The 21,000-nt window shown below is 35.6% G+C and overlaps 1 protein-coding gene across 1 annotated transcript in view; it reads right to left on the bottom strand.

The window, feature by feature from the left end:
• Nucleotides 1–21,000, bottom strand: part of MYO3A (myosin IIIA) — a 225,221-nt gene that overhangs the window by 113,125 nt on the left and 91,096 nt on the right. Inside the window, exons 10-15 of the mRNA XM_055332397.1 lie at nt 19,406–19,522; nt 18,059–18,163; nt 17,867–17,950; nt 13,452–13,654; nt 1,683–1,781; nt 1,481–1,595 (exon numbers count right to left, since the gene is read on the bottom strand). Of these exons, the coding sequence (XP_055188372.1) occupies nt 1,481–1,595; nt 1,683–1,781; nt 13,452–13,654; nt 17,867–17,950; nt 18,059–18,163; nt 19,406–19,522 (723 nt within the window). The remainder of the gene's footprint in view (nt 1–1,480; nt 1,596–1,682; nt 1,782–13,451; nt 13,655–17,866; nt 17,951–18,058; nt 18,164–19,405; nt 19,523–21,000) is intronic.

Consider the following 21,000-nt stretch of genomic DNA (forward strand, 5'->3'; position numbering starts at 1 on the left):
AAAACTATACAACTCTTTGAAGAAAACTAAGGCATAAATCTCTGTGACTTTGGATTAGACAAGAGTTTCTTATCTGACACCAAAATCACAAGCAACAAAAGAAAAAAGAGGTAAATCAGACATCATAAAAATTAAAAATGTGTACAATTCAAAGGACACTCAAGAAAGGAAAAAGAATAAATGGGAGAAGATTTTTGCAAATAATGTATCTGGTAAGGGATTTGTATTTACAACATAAATAATTCTTTCAACTCAATAATAAAACACAACCCCCATTTTTTTAAAGAGGTAAAGGATGTAAATAGATATTTCTTCAAAAAAGATATATAGATGACCATTAAGTACATATAAAGAAGTTTAGGGTCATAAGCCATTAGGGAAACACAAATCAAAACCACAGTGAGAAACATTTACACACTAGGATGGCTCTCATAAAAAAGACAGACATTAAGGGATTAAGGGTTGGGGAAGATATGGAGAAATTGGAACCTACATACACTGCTGGTTAAATGAGTGTAAAACAGTGCAGCTGCTTTGGAAAACAGTCTAGGAGTTCCTCAAAAGGTTAATCAGTGTTACCCAATGATCCAGTAGTTCTGCTCCTAGTTATATATCAAGGAGAAATGAACACTTATGTCCACGCAAAAAAATTATACATGAATATTCATAGCAGCATTATTCATAATAGCCGCCAAATGGAAACAACCCAAATGTCTACCAACTGATGAATGGATAAATAACATGAGGTATATCCACAAAATGAAATACTATTCAACAATGAAAAGCACTAAAGTACCGATAGATGCTACAATAAGAAAACATTAGTATGTGGAAAGAGAGAAGCCAGCCACAAAGGATGACACACTGCATCACTCTGTTCATGGAACTGTCCAGAATAAAAAGACCTATGGTGATAGAAAGCAGAGATTGGGTAGGAATGAAGAGGAACTCCTACTAATTGCTAGCATGTTTCTTTTGAGGGTGACACCTTAGAGCATGAAGATATTCTAAAAATGATTATGGTGATGGATGCACAACTCTGGGAATAAACTAAAAGTCATTAAAATGTACACTTAACATGGCTGACTTGTATGGTATGTAAATGACATCTTAATAAAGCTGTATTAAAAAACTGCACTAAAAAAGACTGCACTAAGAAAGAATGTCATATGCTCCCATTTATGCATTTATGTAAAATGTTAAATATATGTGGGAGATGCAAATCTAAGTGAAAGGATAAGAACAAAACCAAATTCAATTATATGTCAAGACCACTGTTTCTTTTTGTATAAATATTGTAATATTCTAGTAAATATTCTTGTTATTTCATAAGGTTGTTTCAGTAATTAAAAGGATAATTCACATAAAACACTTGGCACAACACCGGGCATAGATTAATCACTCAATAAATGCCAATTCTTACCATTAGTGATGACAAAAAGATACTTCCTAAAGAGGTTCAAATGTCTTTCATACTTACCTCCATTGTGAAACCTATGACTTTGAAACATTGCTCAATTAATTCATATTGGGATTTATAAAAACTATTATTCATCATGTCCTGTACTGTTCTGAGGTGGTCATTTTGTAGGTATCTGAAAAAATAGGAAAAGATGGGTCAAAATCTAAAGTTCAATGGAAAGTGAAAATATTACTTATAAAAGTACCATCTGCCAGGTTACCTGGGAGGCTTATTTTCAGGCAATCTGTAATGGGCTAGTTTCTTCTTTTCAGCTAATCCAGCATAGATGTAGTAAAAAATATGAAAATTTTTTTCTCCGCTGAAAAAATAAGATATTTTTGTAAGATGATTAGTAAGGATATTTACTAATTGTTAAAATTACCTGGCAATATAATTATCAGAACAACAACTATGAGTGCTACCGTGGGGCTCCCAGAGTACTGGACTTTGGCTTTTTATTGTTGTTATTATTTTCAACAACCACTGTCATTAAATTCCAGACACTGCTCAACACTTTATATGAATCATTCAATGCACATTTGTGAGTGATGACCAGACATTGTTCTAGATACTGGAAATGTAGCAGGAGTAAAACAGTCAACAACTCTAAACTCTTGGGTTTTACATGCCAGTGGGAGCAGAGAGAAAAAGAAACATTTTTATGATGATACACCAGATGGTCAGAAGTGCTACATTATCTCATTTACCTGCCACAACACCCTAGTTACTCATAGGATTCCAAGGCTTAGAGGTGGTACCATTCTTCCCTTGGTCACAGTTGATGGCTAAACTGGTTTTAAACCAGGGCTGTGTAACTCTGAAGCCTGAATCTTTAACCACCTTGTTAACTGCCTTTCAGGGGCTCAGTTTTCTCTCTTGCATGAGAAATCTTTCTCTGTAGCCTATGTATAAACATTCCCCAGATTCTGCAATAAATCAAATAAGGGAGTAATAGCAACAATGTATGGTTATGCATACGTGTAATAAATATACATGTTTATATATGCTGTGTATGCTTATATGTGATCAAATCAACAATAGCAATGATACAAGGGACTAGAGAGTGAAATTAGGGTTATTTTATTATTATAAGGTGCTGACTATAGTGTTATTTGAAGGTAGATTAGTAGTAAACGTGCATTGAAAACTCTAAGGCAACCACTAAGAAAGTGAAAAAAGAAGTACCACTGAAATATGTTAAGAAAGGAGGGAAAGTGGAATTATAGAGAAAGCTCAATTAAAACCACAAAAAGAGTGGGAGACCAAAATAGGAAGAAAGAACATGGGCAACAATTAGAAAACAGTAACAAATATAGATCTTAATCCAACTGTATCAGTAATCACTTTGAACATCAGTGGTCTAATTGCAACAATTAAAAGACAAAAATTGTCAGAAAGATTTAAAAAACAAAATCTCTACTTATGTTGTCTGCAAGAAACTCACTTTAAATATAGAGACACATATTGATTAAAAATAAACGGATAAGGGATCCCTCAGTGGCTCAGCAGTTTAGCGCCTGCCTCTGGCCCACGGCGTGATCCTGGAGTCCCGGGATCGAGCCCCACATCGGGCTCCTGCATGGAGCCTGCTTCTCCCTCTGCCTGTGTCTCTGCCTCTCTCTCTCTGTGTCTTTCATGAATAAATTTTAAAAAAAATGGATAAAGAAAAATATACCATGCTAACACTAATCAAAAGAAAGCAGAAGGGGCACCCAGGTGGCTCAGTGGTTGAGTGTGTCTTTGGCTCAAGTGGTAATCCCGAGGTCCCGGGATTGAGTCTTGCATCAGGCTCCCCAAAGGGGAGCCTGCTTCCTCTTCTGCCTATGTCTCTGCCTCTGCCTCTCTGTGTCTCTCATGAATAAATAAGTAAAATCATAAAAGAAGAAGAAGAAAGCAGGAACAACTATATTAATTTCATATAGAGCAGACTTCAAGGAAGTTATCAGGGATTAAGAAATGTATTTACATAATGATAAAGGGTTCAAGTCTCCAAGAGACATAATAATCCTTAATTTTTATGGGCATAACAGTAGGAGCATGAAACTATGTGAGGCAAAAACTAATAGAACTGAAAAGAGAAATAGAAGAATCCGCTATTATAGCTGGGAACTTCAACACATGTCTCTCAGAAATGGACAGATCCAGCAGGCCGAAAATCAGTAAGGACACAGTTGAACATAACAATATCAATCAGTTGGATATAACTGACACCCTCTAGACTAAATCCTCCCAAAATAGCAGAATTCACATTCTTCTTAAGATCATATGGAACATCCACCAGGAGAGACCACATCTTAGGCCATAAAACACACCTTAACAAATTAAAAATAACTGACATATAATTTCTGCTCTTAAACACCAATGGAATAAAATTAGAAATTAGTAACAGAAAGATAACTAGAAAATTTCAAAATATGTGAAGTTTAAACAATGCAGTTCTAAGTAACACATGGGTCAAAAGATAAATATTAAAAGAAATTTTAAAATATTTTGAACTAGATGAGAATGAAACCATAACTTACCAAAATTTGTGGGATATAGTGAAAGTAGTGTTTAGAGGGAAATTTATAGCCTTGAATGACTATATTAAAATGAAGATCTAAAACCAATCCAAGTTTTTTTTTAGAAAACTAGAAAATAAGCAAATTAAATCCAAAGCAAGCAGAAGAAAAGAAATAATATGAAATAGAGCAGAAATCAATGAAATTAGAAGCCAGAAATCAGTAGAGAAAAATCAACAAAACCAAAAGCATTTAAAAAAATGATCAATAAGCTTCTAGGTAGGCTAAGGAAAAAAAAAGAGGATAAAAATTACTAATATAAGAAATAATAGAAGAGATATCATTACAGGCCCATGGAAATTAAAAGGATAATAAAAGAGTACTACAAGCAACTCCATCCCAGGTGAAATGGACCAATTCTCTGAAAGATCCAATTTGCCAAAACTCATACAAGAAGAAATAGAAGAGGCTCAAAATCTATTAAAGAAATTGAATCAATAATTAATAATCTTCCAAAACAGAAAGCTCCAGTCCCACATGGGTTCACTGTTGAATTATGCCAAATATTTTTTTAATTCTATTTATTCATGAAAGATACAGAGAGAAAGAGAGGCAGAGACACAGGCAGAGGGAGAAGCAGGCTCCATGCAGTGAGCCCAATATGGGACTCGATCCCAGGACTCCAAGATCATGACCTGAGCTGAAGGGTGACACTCAAGCGCTGAGCCACCCAGGCGTCCCATGCCAAACATTCCATGTAGAATTTATACCAATTCTCTACAGTCTCTTTCAGTAGATGCAAAATGAATATTTAACTTGTTTGATGCGGCCAGCATTATCCTAATACCAAATCAAATAAAGATACCATAAGAAAACTATGGACCAATAGGTCCCATGAACCTAGATGAAAAAATCCTCAACAATACATTAGCAAATTGAATCCAGCAATGAATAAACAGAATGAAATACCACGACCAAATGGGATCTACCCCAGGTATATATGGCTGTTTCAACATTCAAAAATCAATCCATGTAATCCACCATACCAATAGGCTACAAAAGAAAAAAACACATGATCATACCACCAGAAGCAGAAAAAGCATTTGACAAAATCCAACAACCATTCATGACAAAAACTCTCAGTAAAATAGTAATACAGGGGAACTTCCTCAACTTGGTAAAGAATGTCTATAAAAACTACTTAATGGTGAGAAGCAATGTTTTCACACTAAGATCAAGAACAAGGCAAGGATGTCCCCTCTTACCACTTGTTTTCAACAATGTACTGGAAGTCCTAACTCATGCATATAGTTTGAGAGGGGAGAAATAAAACTGTCTTTCTTTACAGATGAGATTATCATCTATATAGCAAAAACTAAAAAACTGACCAAAAACCTCTTTTTTTTAAGATTTTATTTATTTATTCATAGAGACACACACGCAGAGAGGGGGGATGGCAGGCAAAGAGACTGGCAGAGGTAGAAGCAGGCTCCATACAAGGAGCCTGATGCGGGACTCGATCCCAGGTCTCCATGATCACGCCCTGGGCCGAAGGCGGTGCTAAACTGCTGAGCCACCCAGGCTGCCCCCAAAACCTCTTTGAACTAATAAGCAATTATAGCAAGTCTGCAGGATACAGGTTAACATATACAAGTCAATCATCCCACTCAAAATCCTAGCAAGTTATTTTGTGGATACTGACATTCAGAGTCTAAAGTTTATATGGAGAAGCAAAAGACCCAGAATAGCCAACATAATATTGAAGGAAAAGAAAAAGTTTAAAGGACTGACACTGCCTGATTTCAAGATTTTACATAAAACTATGGTAATCAAGATAGTATAGTATTGATCAAAAAAAAAAAAAAAGACAAATATATCAAACAAAGAGGGCCAAGAGCATTACAATGAAGCAGACAAATGGACATCCACATGCCAAAAAAAAAAAAAAAGGGAATCTAAACACATACCTTTCACAAAAAAAAAAAAAAAATTCATAGACCTATAAAACTCTTAGAAGATCAACTAAGAAAAACTAGCTGATGGTGGATATGGTGATGACTTTTTAGATGCAAAACCAAAGCCATGATCTGTGAAAGATAAACTGGACTTCATTCAAATTAAAAACTTCTCTATAAAACATATTTTCAAGAGAATGGGAAGATAAGCCAGACTGGGAGAAAACATTTATAAAAGATATCTCTGATAAAGGACTGTGATTCAAAATATATAAAGAACTTTAAAAACTCAACAAGAAAACAACCTAATTAAAAAGTGGACCTCACTGAAGAAGATATACAGATGGCAAATGAATATATGAAAAGATGCTCCACATCATATTCATTAGGGAGATGCAAATTAAAATCACAAGGAAGGGACGTCTTGGTGGCTCAGTGCTTGAGCATCTGCCTTTGGCTCAGGGGATGATCCCGGAGTCCCGGGATCAAGTCCCGTATCAGGCTCCCTAGATGGAACACGCCTCTCCCTCTGCCTATGTCTCTGCCTCTCTTTCTGTGTGTCTCTCATGAATAAATAAAATCTTTTTTAAAATTTAAAAAGAAATAAAAATCACAAGGAAATATCACTCTATATCTATTAGAATGGCTAAAATCCAAAACACAGATAAAACCAAATGCTTGCTAGGATGTAGAACCAAAAGAACTCTCATTCACTGCTGGTAGGAATGCAAATTGGTATAGCTACTTTGGCAGACAGTTTAGCAACTTCTTAGAAAATTATACATACTCTTACCATATGATTCAACCATCAAGGTCTTTGGTATTTACCCAAAGGAGTTCAAAACAGGTTCCCACAAAAACCTGTGCAGGATATTTGTAGAAGTTTTATTCCTAATTGCCAAAACTTGAAGCAATCGAGAAGTTCTTAGCAGGTAAATGAATAAATAAACTGTGGTACATCCAGACAATGGAATATTAATTCGGGGCTAAAAAGTAATGATCTATCAGGACATGAAAAGACATGGAGAAATTTTAAGCATATGCTACTAGGTGAAAGAAGTCAATCTGCAAAAAGCAAAGCTACGGAGACAGTAAGATAGATGATCAGTGGTTGCCAGAAGTTGGGGGAAGTAAGGATGACTATGCAGAGCAGAAAAGACTTTTTAGGCAGTAAAAGTACTCATATACAATACTCCTATAGTAGATACTTGTCATGCATTTGTCCAAAGTCAAAGAAAGTACACCACCAGGAGTGACTCTTATTGTAAACTCCACCGTTTGGGTCATTACAATGTGTCAGTATAGTTTCAAATGTAGCACTCTAGTGTGGGCTGTTGATAATAGGGGAGGTTAGGCATGTATGGGGTAGGAATGTATCTGTACCTTCCTCAATCCCACTCAAAATCCCACTGACTTCCTCAGTCTCTCTTTGTGTGTGTCTCTCTTGCTGTGAACCTAAAACTGCTGTAAAAAATAAAGTCTTAAAATTTTCCTAGGTCTTCTCTTCCTGCATGCAATATAATTTCAGTTGAGATAGAAATTTTACCTTTGTTCTCTTTCCAAATTTTATTTATTCTTTTGGTACATAGTTTTCCTAAGAAACAAAGATGAACATATCCACATGCATTTACTTCTCCAATCATGCAGTAAAAAATATTTGGACTTACAGGGTATTGGTGGCTTTATCTTATAATCTCTAGCTTTATTTCAAGGTTCTGCCAAAAACTATTACAAGAATAATTTTTACAGAAGCTCATTTTGGGCTCCAACACACAATTCATGCTGGCTTAAAATAACATGGCTAAACATTTGATATTTGTGCTTCATCAATCACTATTTAAGATGCTTTATTTGGTCTTAAACAAATAAAAATACAAAGGTGTGCAACTTGATGAAGTGATTAATGTGGATTCCTACTCTTCCTTGTTAGTATTTCTGAAAGAAGGAAAACATTTTGAAAGAAAAAAGTAATACTGCTTTTTATTAGTATGCATTCTGGGTTGAGACTGTTCCCTGAGTGTGGGAGGGCATAATATCACCCCGCCATGGAAGACAGTTCAAATGCCCAGAAAATACAAATCTTTCAAAAGTTTGAGGCCAAGGGAACAGGGCTTGAGATAAAATAGCAGCAGAGGAGGGGAAAGCAGAGTTGTGAAAACCAGTGTAATAATTGATTCACAAGTATTTAGACATGTGGAGTGAAGGAAGGGTCAGAGGCTTCATATAAATGGAGGAGGATGGTTTCCTTACCCCCAAAAATGATCACAGGAAAATAAAGACATTTAGGACAATGCATATTCAGTCAAATTTTATATGGCAGAAGGATAGCTAGGTACTTGGATAGATTCAGAGACGAATCGACATCAGAGAGAAAAAAATCAGAGAAGTAGGAAAGGAATCAGGAGAATCTAGTCAGGCAGCCAAAGACAGGTGACCTTTTCAAGCAAAGGGTGGTCCATAGACTCAGATGTTGAAGTGAGGACCAGCATGTCCTTCAGAATGGAGGTCCTTTCTTGCTACTTGTCATTTCTTGTACAGTGAGCAGTGATATTTCAATGAACACCAACATTGTACATGAGAAGGTTAGAACAAAGCTAAAAGTTTACTTCTTGTCTTTTATCACCACAAAATAATAAAAGTTCTCTAAGACTGGCACAGCACATACTTTAGTTTGCTTTGTTCTAATGAAATCACTTTGATTGCCCTATGTGTCACACCTTTAATGCTTAAACGATGCAGTGTATAATTAGAGATGTGAGTCATAAATGTAGACACACAAAATTGGTGGTTTTCTCTTTAATTATCAGTTTACATTTACTGAGAATTATAATTTGACAGGGCCTGGAGATGCTATAGGAAACACACTGACCTTCAGTTGGATAAACAATCAGAGAATTAAAGAAACAGGAAAAGAAGATACTGCCAATAATTACCCATATCTTACCCTAACTACATCAAAACTGCATTTGAGACAGAGGACCATAGCATCCCATACATGTTCATATGACCAGTGGTTCCCAGGTCAGAATGGCTACGGGGAAATGTAGGGCTCAGCAAGTTACCAAATATTTCTCTGACTCTGACCGCACCCCTAATTGGGAATCTTCCTTAGAGTTCCACTCAGCCATTTGGAGGAAGGTCCTCAGGGCTATCTCACGTGTGTTCACCTACTCTGGCCCCTGAGATCACCTATGCAGCCAAGACCTCTAACACTCTCAAAACTGTGGCAAAGTTCTCAGATGGGGGGCACCTGGGTGGCTCAGTGGTTTAGCATCCGCCTTCAGCTCAAGTCGTGATCCCAGGGTGCTGGGATAGAGTCCTGCATCAGGCTCCCCATTGGGGGAGCCTGCTTCTCCCTCTGCCTGTGTCTCTGTCTCTGTGTGTGTGTGTCTCTCATGAATGAATAAATAAAATCTTTAAAAAAAAGAAAAAAAAAACCACAAAGGTCTCACAAAACCTTTGAATCACTGACAAAGTGGTGAGCAAGAAGGCTTGGAAAGCCAATAATGCAGCTTTGTCTTCATAAGGCCTCATAGGATATTCAAGAAACAGTGCTTTTCATTTTTCACTTTTAATTCCAGCTTCCTCCACCAAGATTCCTTCCTCCAAGACACATGGTCTTCTCAATTCTTCTCCCTTGCCCCCTACCTGCTCACAATGAACTCAATGCCTACTTTACACAGAGACTAGAAACCATCAAGTAAGTAATCAGCAAGCTTTGCTTCAAAGCATACATTATCCAGAAGACTGAGCTGCTTTACTGGAGGAATCCTATCTCATTCAGCATTATATTTCCTGTGCCTATTACAGTTCCTGGCACATATTTGGCACTCAGCAAATATTTGCCAAAAGGATGGATAAATGGATGGATGGATGAATGAATGGATGAATGAATGGTGGACTTTGGAGTCAGATAGAGACATGGGTTCAAAACCCAACTCAGTCATTTATTAGCTTTTTGGCATTAGGCGACTCATTACAATTCTCAGTTCTAGTCTCATGTACAAAATAGACAATAATATCCTGTCCTATCACTATAAAAATTAAAATAGATAATGCATATAGAGAGTTTATTAGCACAGTGCCCAACACACAGTAAGTGCTCCAGAAATAATATTTTCCTTCCTCCACAGAGAGACTACTCCACATCTGCCACTTTTGTAGATGCCTCCTACAGCATCTGGTAAAGTGCTGGGCATCTGAGAGAAACACCATCAATACTTGCTGCAGGAAACTCTAGAAATGGGAGAAATGTGCAGTGAAACATCTATAATTTATATTTGTGATTATTATTGAGCATTGACTTCAATATGCTCACTTTCTTCTTAAAATTAAATACCTCTTCTATGAATTTCTTCTTTAATATCATCTGTATTTAAGGATGCCTGGGTGCCCCAGTCAGTTAAGTGTCTGCCTTGGGCTCAGGTCATGATCTCAGGGTCCTGGGATCAAGTGCAGCATTGGGCTCCCTGCAGGGAGCCTGCTTCTCCTTCTGCCTCTGCCTGCTGCTCCCCCTGCTTGTGCTCTCTCTCTCTCTGTATCAAATAAATAAAATCTAAAAAACATAAAAATAAAAATAAATAAAATCATCTACATTTAGATGAGAATTCTAGCCACAACGGACATTAGAAACCATTAGAAACAAAAATATATATAAACATATATAACATACATATGTATTTATAAGCACTTTAATATATAAACATATATATGAACATATATAAATAAAATATACATAAAAATAAATGTAATCAGCGATTAGGATGGGATGATATAGCAGAGGCAAAAAGAGTAAAGAACTTATTCCCTTAAAAAAAAGGTTCATTTAAAAGACAAAAACGCTCTGGTTCTTTTCTGCCACCTCAGATCCATTCTCCACTCTATGCCTTATGCTCTGTGATGCAAAGAACTCCTCAATTATCTGTTTGATACTTCATTTTCAAAGATCACACAACGTTTCTCTAGAATTTAAAAATGCAACTGAAATTAAGTTAAAAAAATAGGGGTAAAAAAATAGAAAAATTATAAGGCAGCTGTGCTCAAATTACAAACTGAGTTGGATTTCAACCTAATTGTAAATTTGGAACTTAAAGTGCTTTATTGGGGGACTTAATAAACAACTCTGTAAAACTAGAACAGTTCTTTAGGGAGGTTGGAGAAAAGTTTAATTAATTCATGGTATGTCCAAAATATAATCCGAATTATGCAATCTCCTAGAATATATCCTACAAAATATATCAATAGGTATGAACAAGATTATTTCTCTGGTTACAAACCCAGGGCCTCATTGTGTAGCTCCAAAGGTCACTGTACACAAGGAATTTGGGAATGGTGCTTTGGCACACGGCTCCATACAACCCACTGTGAGTGGTGCCCCTTGATATTGTGTATCATGGTGGTCCCACCTAAATCTCAGTAATTCAGTCCCTTAGGTAGTTCTTCCCCAAAGGCTTGAAGGAGAGTCTTACATGGTTATGAGAACAGGACAGATTGTTTTGAGAACCAGTGAAGTCTCCATATCTGTGTGTAAGACTCCAAGGTTCCTCTAGGCATGGGCAGAGGCACATGCATGTCCACTGAGTTCTGGGGACCCAGCACATCAATAATAGTGGCTGCCATCTACTGAACATCTTCAATGTCCCATGTACTGCACTAGGTGTTATTTCTAAGCTTCACACAACTATCCACACTATTACTGCTAATAATGCCTTAAACTTATGAAGTTCTTACTATGGTGTTTATCATGCTAAATCCTTGATAGGCATTATCTTAATTGATAGGTAGGTACTACTGTTATTTTCATTTTTTTTATTTATTTATGATAGTCACACAGAGAGAGAGAGAGAGGCAGAGACACAGGCAGAGGGAGAAGCAGGCTCCATGCACCGGGAGCCCGACGTGGGATTTGATCCCGGGTCTCCAGGATCGCGCCCTGGGCCAAAGGCAGGCGCTAAACTGCTGCACCACCCAGGGATCCCTGTTATTTTCATTTTAAAGATGAAAAACTGAGGTACAGAGAGGTTAAGTATTTCAAATCACATACACAGTAAATTGCAGAACCAAGATCTGAGAAGGGTTTTTAGGGTCTAAATATCTTACCCAAAGTGAACTAGTATGTGGTGAAGCTGCAATTCAAAGTATTCATCTTGTAATCATTCCTTATGTATTTTGAACTGAGGACCAAAGGATAATTTTCCACATTGAAAGCTGAATTCAGGAGGTGGACTCCAGGCAATTTATATTCACAATTTATTCATAAATTGAAGAGTAGTAAATTTGAAGGTATTTATGTTAAATAATAATGTACTAATACATAACAAAATTTGTGTTCTCATGAATTTAACAAATGACATTATTACTATAGTAATGGAGATACGCTTGGTGTAAAATCTACATAAGACAAGTGAAAGACTCTAACTTGCCATACTTTTTAAAAAAAGAGTTATTTATTATTTGAGAGAGAGAGAGAGAGCACACGTGCATGGGGAAGGTAAAGGGCAAGCAGACACTATGCTAAGCATTGAGCCTAACACCGGGCTTGCTTCTACAATCCTGGGATCATGACCTGAGCCCAAATCAAGAACTGGATGCTCAACCGACTGAGCCACCCAGGTGCCCCTAACTTCTACATTTTTTAAAAAAGATTTTACTTATTTATCTGAGAAAGAGACAGCAAAGAGAGAGCACAAGCTTTGGGGGAGGGGCAAAGGACAGAGGGAGAAGCAGACTCCCCACTGAGCAGAGAGCCTGATATAGGGCTCAATCCCAGGACTCTGAGATCATGACCTGAGCTGAAGGCAGATGCTTAACTGACTGAGCTCCCAGGTGCCCCCCAGAACTTGCTACAGTTTTTAAAAATAATACATACACCCGGGTACAAATCTAATGTTTTGATTATACTTTCCATATAAGAATAACAAAGATATTTTGGAATCATGAGGACAGGAGAGAACTTTTGTCATTCAGGTACAAGCTGCCAAAAGGAACTCATTCAACCTAACATCAAAATATCATATTGGTGGCTTTGATCAGCTAGAAATTAAAAAGGCAATACAATTAAGCCCATACCTGAATCTTTTATTTGGTGATCTGGTCCCTTGTAGGGACAACCGTAGGAAGGAAAGAGCTAATATAAAGATATATATATATATATATATATATATATATATATATATATATATATATATTCCTGTTTCTAATTAAGTTTCACATTAGTTTTGTGTAGAGAAATAAATTCCCTCCATTTCAGAAATCACTCCAATTTATCCTGCTAGTATCTATAATAGGCATAGGTTTTATATCTGATATCATATATTTCAGGTGATTTATTAACTAGTCTACTAGATGTAACCTGTGAGGATAAGACAGTGCTGAGGGACCTCTTTGACTCTAGTAGTAAGTACCTTGCACATAGTGGATGATCAATACCATTTCGCTGAGTTTTTTAAATATGTAAGACATTTTACTATTTTAAAAACAAAAAGTTTTATCTTTGCTAGTTTCCCAGAAAAAAAATATTTGAAATGTACTTACAGAGCTTGGTGGATAACTCGTGATTTCTCCAGAAGATATTCAGAAATCTGTGCTCCCACTACAGCTCCAGAAGAGGTAAATTTCATTTCTAAGTATTTTCCAAATCGGCTGGAATTGTCATTTATAACAGTGGAGGCATTGCCAAAGGCTTCCACCAAATTGTTCACTTGTAAAATCTTCTCTTGCAGGGTTCTGTTATTAGCCTAGAGAAAATGTCAAGATTTTTTCAAATGTAAAAAATTAATTTTGTATATAATAAAATGTCTCTTCTTTGATAAGCACTCTACATAGACATAAAGGTATTGAGAGTACATTCTTGGCATACCACCAGACGTTACAATACCTGGCCTATTTTTCCCTTTCCATAAGTGTGTTCCCATTTGCTTTCTTCAAAGGGCAGAGATTTTCTATACTTCTATTGAAATATAGTTCTGTTCAGTGCCTGATTTATAAACACAATTTATAAGCAGTCTATACATAGTGGGGTAAACCTCTCATTTTATTATTTTCCTCCTCTCCCACCCTGGGCCCCCATCTAAATGTTCCCCAAAGTCATAAACATTTCTGTTGGTTCCATGGAAGCTGCTAACATCGAAATAAGGGAATAATTTGTGAATTCAGAAGCAGGGGAAATGGAGTTACTGTGAAAACTAAGAACAGCTCAAGTGTGGATGGAAGGAGTGAACCCCAGTCAAGGTCAGAGAGCCTGCTTGGCTTGGCTGTCCCCATTTTCTCCTACCCCCTCTCATATATTCCTTCCCTTGAACAAGCATTGTCATTATTATTATTTACTTACTTACTACTTTATTGGAAATTCCACCAAGTAGAAATTTATTTGGTTAAAAAATCAACCTCTTTTAGAAGCATTCCCCACTCTAAGATGGTTAAGGGGATATCAGTCATTCACATCTTAGTAGAAAGTAGATTGAGTAGATTATGAGTCATGTAAAACCTTGTTGAGATCAGTTATGTGAAAGGTAAGCAAATTATATAAGAGAGAGGAACAGCTGGTATTTCTGGAACATAGCCCACATTAGTACATAGATGAGCTGGAGGAGGCATTCACAGTGAGGGTTTGAGTGCATATCAAACTTTTTAGTATCTTCTAAAAGAGGCAATGAGAATTAAAAGAAGAGAGTAATGAGCATTGGGGCATACTTGACTCTTCTAAAATGTTTAGGGGTGGCCTTGCATTCATAGAAAGGTGAGAAAGCATTCAATCCACCAAACATCCCATTTTTTGTATCTGGTAAATCTTTATCAAAAAGATAAGTAAAAACATGATAAGATCTAAGATCTAATAAGGTTAGGATTCTGGGAGCTCTATCTATCTATATCCCCAATTAATATTAAGTCCCATTTTCAGATTACTATTTAGATTTGTAGATTAATATTGAGTCCCATTTTTACATCTAGGATAAGGTAAAGTGATTAGATAAGCAAGTTGGCTGGCATCTACAAAACAAAATTCACACAAGTTAATCCATCATTGATGAGACCCTCTATCAAACCACAAACCAAGAAAGAATAGCAAAGGCCCTCATGGATGGCCCCTGAGAAAATTAATTTAAAAAAATTTAACCATTAATTATGGTAGGACAGTATACTGTGCCTCACCACCATACTCCCTCCAAAATTACATCTTTTTTTCACTGTGATGCTTATTTTAGAAGTAAGGAGAGGGGAAGTTGATGGGCAGTGAGATGAGGAAGGACTGAGACGACAGTCCTGAGCACTAGCTTCCTGGTCTCTTCTGGCTCTTCTTCTAGTCCCGAGGCAGGGGGAGGGGGAATGTCACAGGTCTAGTTAGTTAAGGAGGGCAAATTAGCCCACTGAGCAAAGTTATGTTTCTATTCCATACCCACACATATGTTTGAAAATATTCAAACTAGTTAATTGGTTTTTAATATAAACACAGAAATATTTCAACTCATTATTCCAAAAATGAATTAGACTCAATTAAGCAGTTGTTCTGATAGGAAGAAGAGGCCTTATCCTTTTATAGAGAGATTAGATCTATGCTTGCACTTGCAGTACTTTATAACACAAGATTCTTATGATCACAGTGATGGCAAAAAGTTTAACATAATACTACACAACTATGTGGATCATAATAAAAATATTCACAGGGATAAGTTGTACAGAATGGTTTTCTGTTTTTTCTTTTTTAAGTCATTCTAATAAGAACATATAATTAATTCTTGACTTATTTCAAGGACCCTACCTGGAGAATCAAGCCAAATCTCTATCATCAACTTCCTTTTTTCAAAAATTATGGTATATTTAACATACAGTGAGATTCATCCTTTATAGAATACAGATCTAAAAGGTTTTTACAATAGATACTTTTTTAAGGATTTTATTTATTTGTTTGAGAGAGAGAGTGAGAGAGCAAGCAAGAGCACAAGGAGAGGGAGAAGGAGAATCAGACTCCCCGCTGAACAGGGAGCCCAACAACTTGGGGCTTGATCCCAGGACCCTGGGATCATGACCTAAGCCCAAGTCAGATGCTTAACTGAATGAGCCACCTAGGCCCCCTAAAAGTTTTTAAAAACATATAAAATCATATAACCCCCCTCTACAACCCAAACATAGGGCAGTTCCATCCCTTCCCAAAACTATATCATTACCTTTGTAATCAGCCCCTCCCTTCCTCCCCAGCCTCTGATAATCACTGGTCTGTTTCTGTCTCTATAATTTTAAATTGGAGAAATGACATATAAATTGAATCAGATAGTATGCAATCTTATGAATCTAACTTCTTTGACAGAAATGTACAATGCAAATAAGATTATAGATTTTATTCTTGTATCAGTGTTTGTTCCTTTTTGTTACTTAGCAGTATTATACTGTATAGATGTATCAGTTTGTTTATCCAATCTCCAGTTTCGTTGTTTCCACTTCCTGGAGATTACAAATAAAGCCACTATACATATTTATTTGTGGGTGTTTTTTTTTGGCATAAACATGAGTTTTCATTTTATTTGGATAAATGCCTAGCAGTAGGATTGCTGGGCTGTGAGGTAAGTGTAGTTTAACTTTATAAAAAACTTCCAAACTTTTCCAAAGTGATCACAGTATTTTGCATATCACCAGCAATATATGAGAGTTCCAGCTATCCTAAATCCTTCTCAGCAATTGGTATTGTTAATTTAAAAAAAAATAACCATTTTAATAGATGTATAATGATGTCTCATTGTGTTTTAATTTGCATTACCCTAATGACAACTGATGTTGACCATTTTTTTTATTTATTTGCCATCTACAGATTATCTTTGGTGAAGTACTTTTCAAATCTGTTCATTTTTAAAATAAATTTTTATTTAAGTATAGCTAATATACTCTTTTGATCATTTTTTATTACTTGGTCTCTTACTGAGTTTTAAGAGTTTCTTTTTACAATATATGCATTAAGGATCCAAGTCTTATTAGATATGTGACTTGTAAATAGTTTCTTTGAGCATGTAGCATGTGGTTTCATCTTCTCAGCAATGTCATTTAGGAAACAGAAATTCTTAATTTTGGTGAATCTAATTTTTTCCTTTGTGGATTATATTTTTAATGTGGAATATAAATGCTGTAGCTCTCTAGTAAGTCTAAAAAATCAGGTAGTTTTAATCCTCCAACTTTGTTTGGAGGATTCAAACATAATTGTTTGATTATTACAGTTCCCTTGCCTTTCCATATAAATTTTTGATTCAGCTTGTCAATTTCTACAAAAAAAAAAAAATCCTGCTGAGATTTTTACTGTAATAGCACTGAATCTACAGATCAATTTGTGAAGAACTGGCATAATAATATTGAATCTTTTAATCCATGAACATGGTATATCTCTCCATTTATTTAAGTATTCTATGATATCTTCTATCAATTTTCTCTACTTTTCAGCAGACAAATTTCATACAAGTTTTATAAGACTTAAATAGCTAATTTTTTGATGCTATTATAAATAAGACTTTTAAATTTAAATTTCTAATTGATCATTGCTGGTTTATATATATATATATAATGCAAATTAAATTTTGTACTATATGTGATGTATATACATTTATAATGTATATAAAATATATAAATACAATTCTTTTTTGTATATTAACCTCCCTTTAACCTGAAAGCAACAAAAAGAGAAAAGCAAAGAAAGTATTCAGTAAATGTGCTGGGGCTAAAGGGAGAAAATCACATTTATAAAGTCTTTCCTAGTAAGAGTGACAAAAGACAAAAGTTAGAATATCCTCAAAACATTGTATATACTTTTTCTACTGTTTGTTGTATTTTAAATTCACAGAGAATAGCATGTGTGTTTTATCATTTCCCTAGATTATTAAATGTGGGAATTAGTGAACATTAACTGAATCAGCCCTATTAGGTTCTGAAATATAACAAGTATTTGTTAGGATAGAGAGAAAACATGGTACCTTTCCAAGCACTGTCAGCTGCTGAACCAAAAGATGAGCACTTTCTGTCTTTCCTGCACCACTTTCTCCAGAAATAACAATGCACTGCACAGTGAGAAAAGGAAACCATGAGAAGACTTCCTCTTCACAACATCTGGCTCACACACAAGAAGCTAAAACCAGAAATTTCTAAGGAAGTGAGACTCTCCTTACCTGATCTGAATTATATGCTACCATTGACTGGTATCCTAAATCAGCCATTGCAAAAATGTGAGGAGGATTGGCAGTTCTCTTTGCTCCAATATATAATCTGGAATGCTAAAGGTCAAAATGAACACATTTTGTGAGACTTTCCTTTTTGTTTTTGTTTAAATCCTAGATTATTTACAGGCAGAACACCCAATTTTTAAAGCAAAACATAAATCAAAATACATTTTCATATCACCAAAACATTACATATGTTACACACACATACTGCACACACATATATACAAATCATACACATTATATAAAATAAAAGCCTGACGTAAAAGAACCCAGAAATATGATGTGACATAATAGAATATAGTATCACTCTGATAGCAGTATTTAAAAGAAGACTCTGGGAAGTGCATATCACTTCCAAAGCAGAACTTGATGTTTCAAAATATTATTATTTCTTTAAATAAAAATAGACTATAAATAAGAACCAGGTATCATTTTGTTGACTATTCCCTGGATATGGTGATGTCTGGATATGATATGATAATGTCTGACATATGATTGCCACTTTTCTCCTTTCATGTCATTTGACATACAGTCTTTGATTTGTCCAAATCACCAAGTTAACTGATAGAAGAATTAGAAGAAAACCCAGATTTCTGGAACTTAGCTCAAGGTTCATAAATTTGCCATTGTTCTTGTAAAATTTAAGGTGGTAGAGTATGACAGAATTATTTATTTCTCACATATAAAAAAACCTATTATTCACAGTATTAAATGATTTTCTAGAATATACAAATAGCTAAAAGAGAATAGGTCCAATTAAAAATGAAAGACAGCTTAGTTCAATTCCAGAATACTGTTCTACATTTAAACCATTAGGGTTTGAATAATGGATAATTATATATTTGTATTCATAAAACACACATCGTCTGATACTAAAAACCAACCAATATGTCAAAAGGAATTCTTAAATTCATAATGACAAGTTTCACAGCCACTATGTATATATTACATGTGAGACAATATAATTATATTTTGACTCTCCCATACAGGGTTCAGAGGTAAACAATACCCATGCACTTTTGCAGGTATCTCTTTATTAATATAATACATAGTATAGACCAGTTACTAATGACTGTAAGTAATTACCATTCTGCCATATATTTTCGGAAAAAAACCACGAATCACATCCAGCTTGACTCACCTTCTATTTCTATCTCTATGTTCTAACAACTGATTTCACTGTTTCTTCAAGGCACTGAATAAAACTATCTTTGGCATCATCTAAATTAACTTGAGTATCTTAATAGTATAACTATTAGCACAAAGTAAAAGAATGCAAGCCACACCACATACCTCTGTGGAATAAAGACCCAGACTCTGGAAAGGGTTAAGAGCAATGAGTATATCTCCCACATAGATATAAATCTGATCTCTGGAATAACATTTCTCAAGTTGCTCTGAGACTGTATTCTACAATAAAAAAATAAATTAAAAAAATCATTATGGTCAGTTATAACTTAAAATGTAAACAATAATAAATAAAACATCTGGAATTCGGGTCAAAGATCAGAAAGGAATAGCTATACTGATAGTAAGTAGTATAACACTAGATCAGCATTCTGCAGTGTTCTGGTCAGTGTTATTCTTCCACCTGACAGGCATTTTCTTTGGTCTTGAGAGCCACAGAGGGATGGCATTGTTCTGTGTGTTTTCCAAAGGCTATATATTACATAGATATTATATGTAGGGAGCCTTCCAGAAAATAAGTGAATGCAGGAGATGAAATAAAAAGGAAAAATTAATAGAAAAGGAAGGGGAAGATAGAGTGAACATGACTTTATTGCAAATCAAGGTTATTTATTGGCTGTATAGAATGTCCTAGCCCTTTGCTGAGACAGTTGGCTTTATGAGGCACAGTAAAAAGTTCAGAAAAGTAACTTTCACAGTTGATAAATCGTGAGTATATGAAATCAATTTTAATTGTGTCAGAAATCATCACTTACAGTATGACACAAGAGGAGAATAGAAGACCATAGCTCAAAAATGAGACAAAAACAAAAGCACAGACAACAGAAACAAGCAAGCCCAATGTTTAATATATAGGTCAGCAATATGATGAACAAAGCCTTCTTAATAATCCATGAGCCTAGAAATTCCCATCACTGGAGAATTCGGTATGAAAAGATTCATAAAGGTGTTGGTAATCTCCGACTGGCAAATACTACTTGATTACAAAATGTTTGATATTCTCAAGAAAGATTATTTTGAGGAAGTACTTGAGTTGTTTAAGCAACCCTTAATTTACCAAATGACTACTTCTGTTCAGAAAATGTCTCCTGATTTGTTGAATTTCTAAGCATATCTCAGGCATGCATTAGATGTATTTGAAAAAACCAGTTGATCATGCAGGATAGAGATCCTAATCTTTGACTGAAAAGGAGCTATTTATTTCTCTAATGATCTGATTACCAGAATAAAGGGAGATGAGGGGGAAGGGAAGCCATAACTATAATTGGATTTGTACCTTCACAAGAGATACTTGAAATAGTTCTGAAGTCACTAGGATAAGGAGTTTCAAGCAGAATTCAATGCCCTAAAGGGCTAGCCCTGTGAGAACAGGAACTTTGGGATCTCATGAGGGGAATAATGACCAGATAAGAGAGCCTCTCAGGGTTTCATAGAGGCCTCTGGATACAGCCACTGAGCATGGAGCAGAAGAAATACAGGGAGGATGCTGTGTGGAGGTTGTAGGAGGCAGACCATTTTCTGACCTCAGTAAATCATCCCTCTGAGACTCCCAAAACGAATTCAGGGGAAGGAGAGTCTGTAATTTATAGACAACACATGCTAATGGGATCCCACATCCTTGTAATTTGACTATCAAAAGAAAAAAGAAAAAAAAGGAAAAAATGGACATCAGGCTGTAGAGATCTGGGAATTTGAGTTAC

The sequence above is a fragment of the Nyctereutes procyonoides genome, unplaced genomic scaffold, assembly GCF_905146905.1.
Source record: "Nyctereutes procyonoides isolate TBG_1078 unplaced genomic scaffold, NYPRO_anot_genome, whole genome shotgun sequence".
Classification (NCBI taxonomy): Eukaryota; Metazoa; Chordata; class Mammalia; order Carnivora; family Canidae; genus Nyctereutes; species Nyctereutes procyonoides.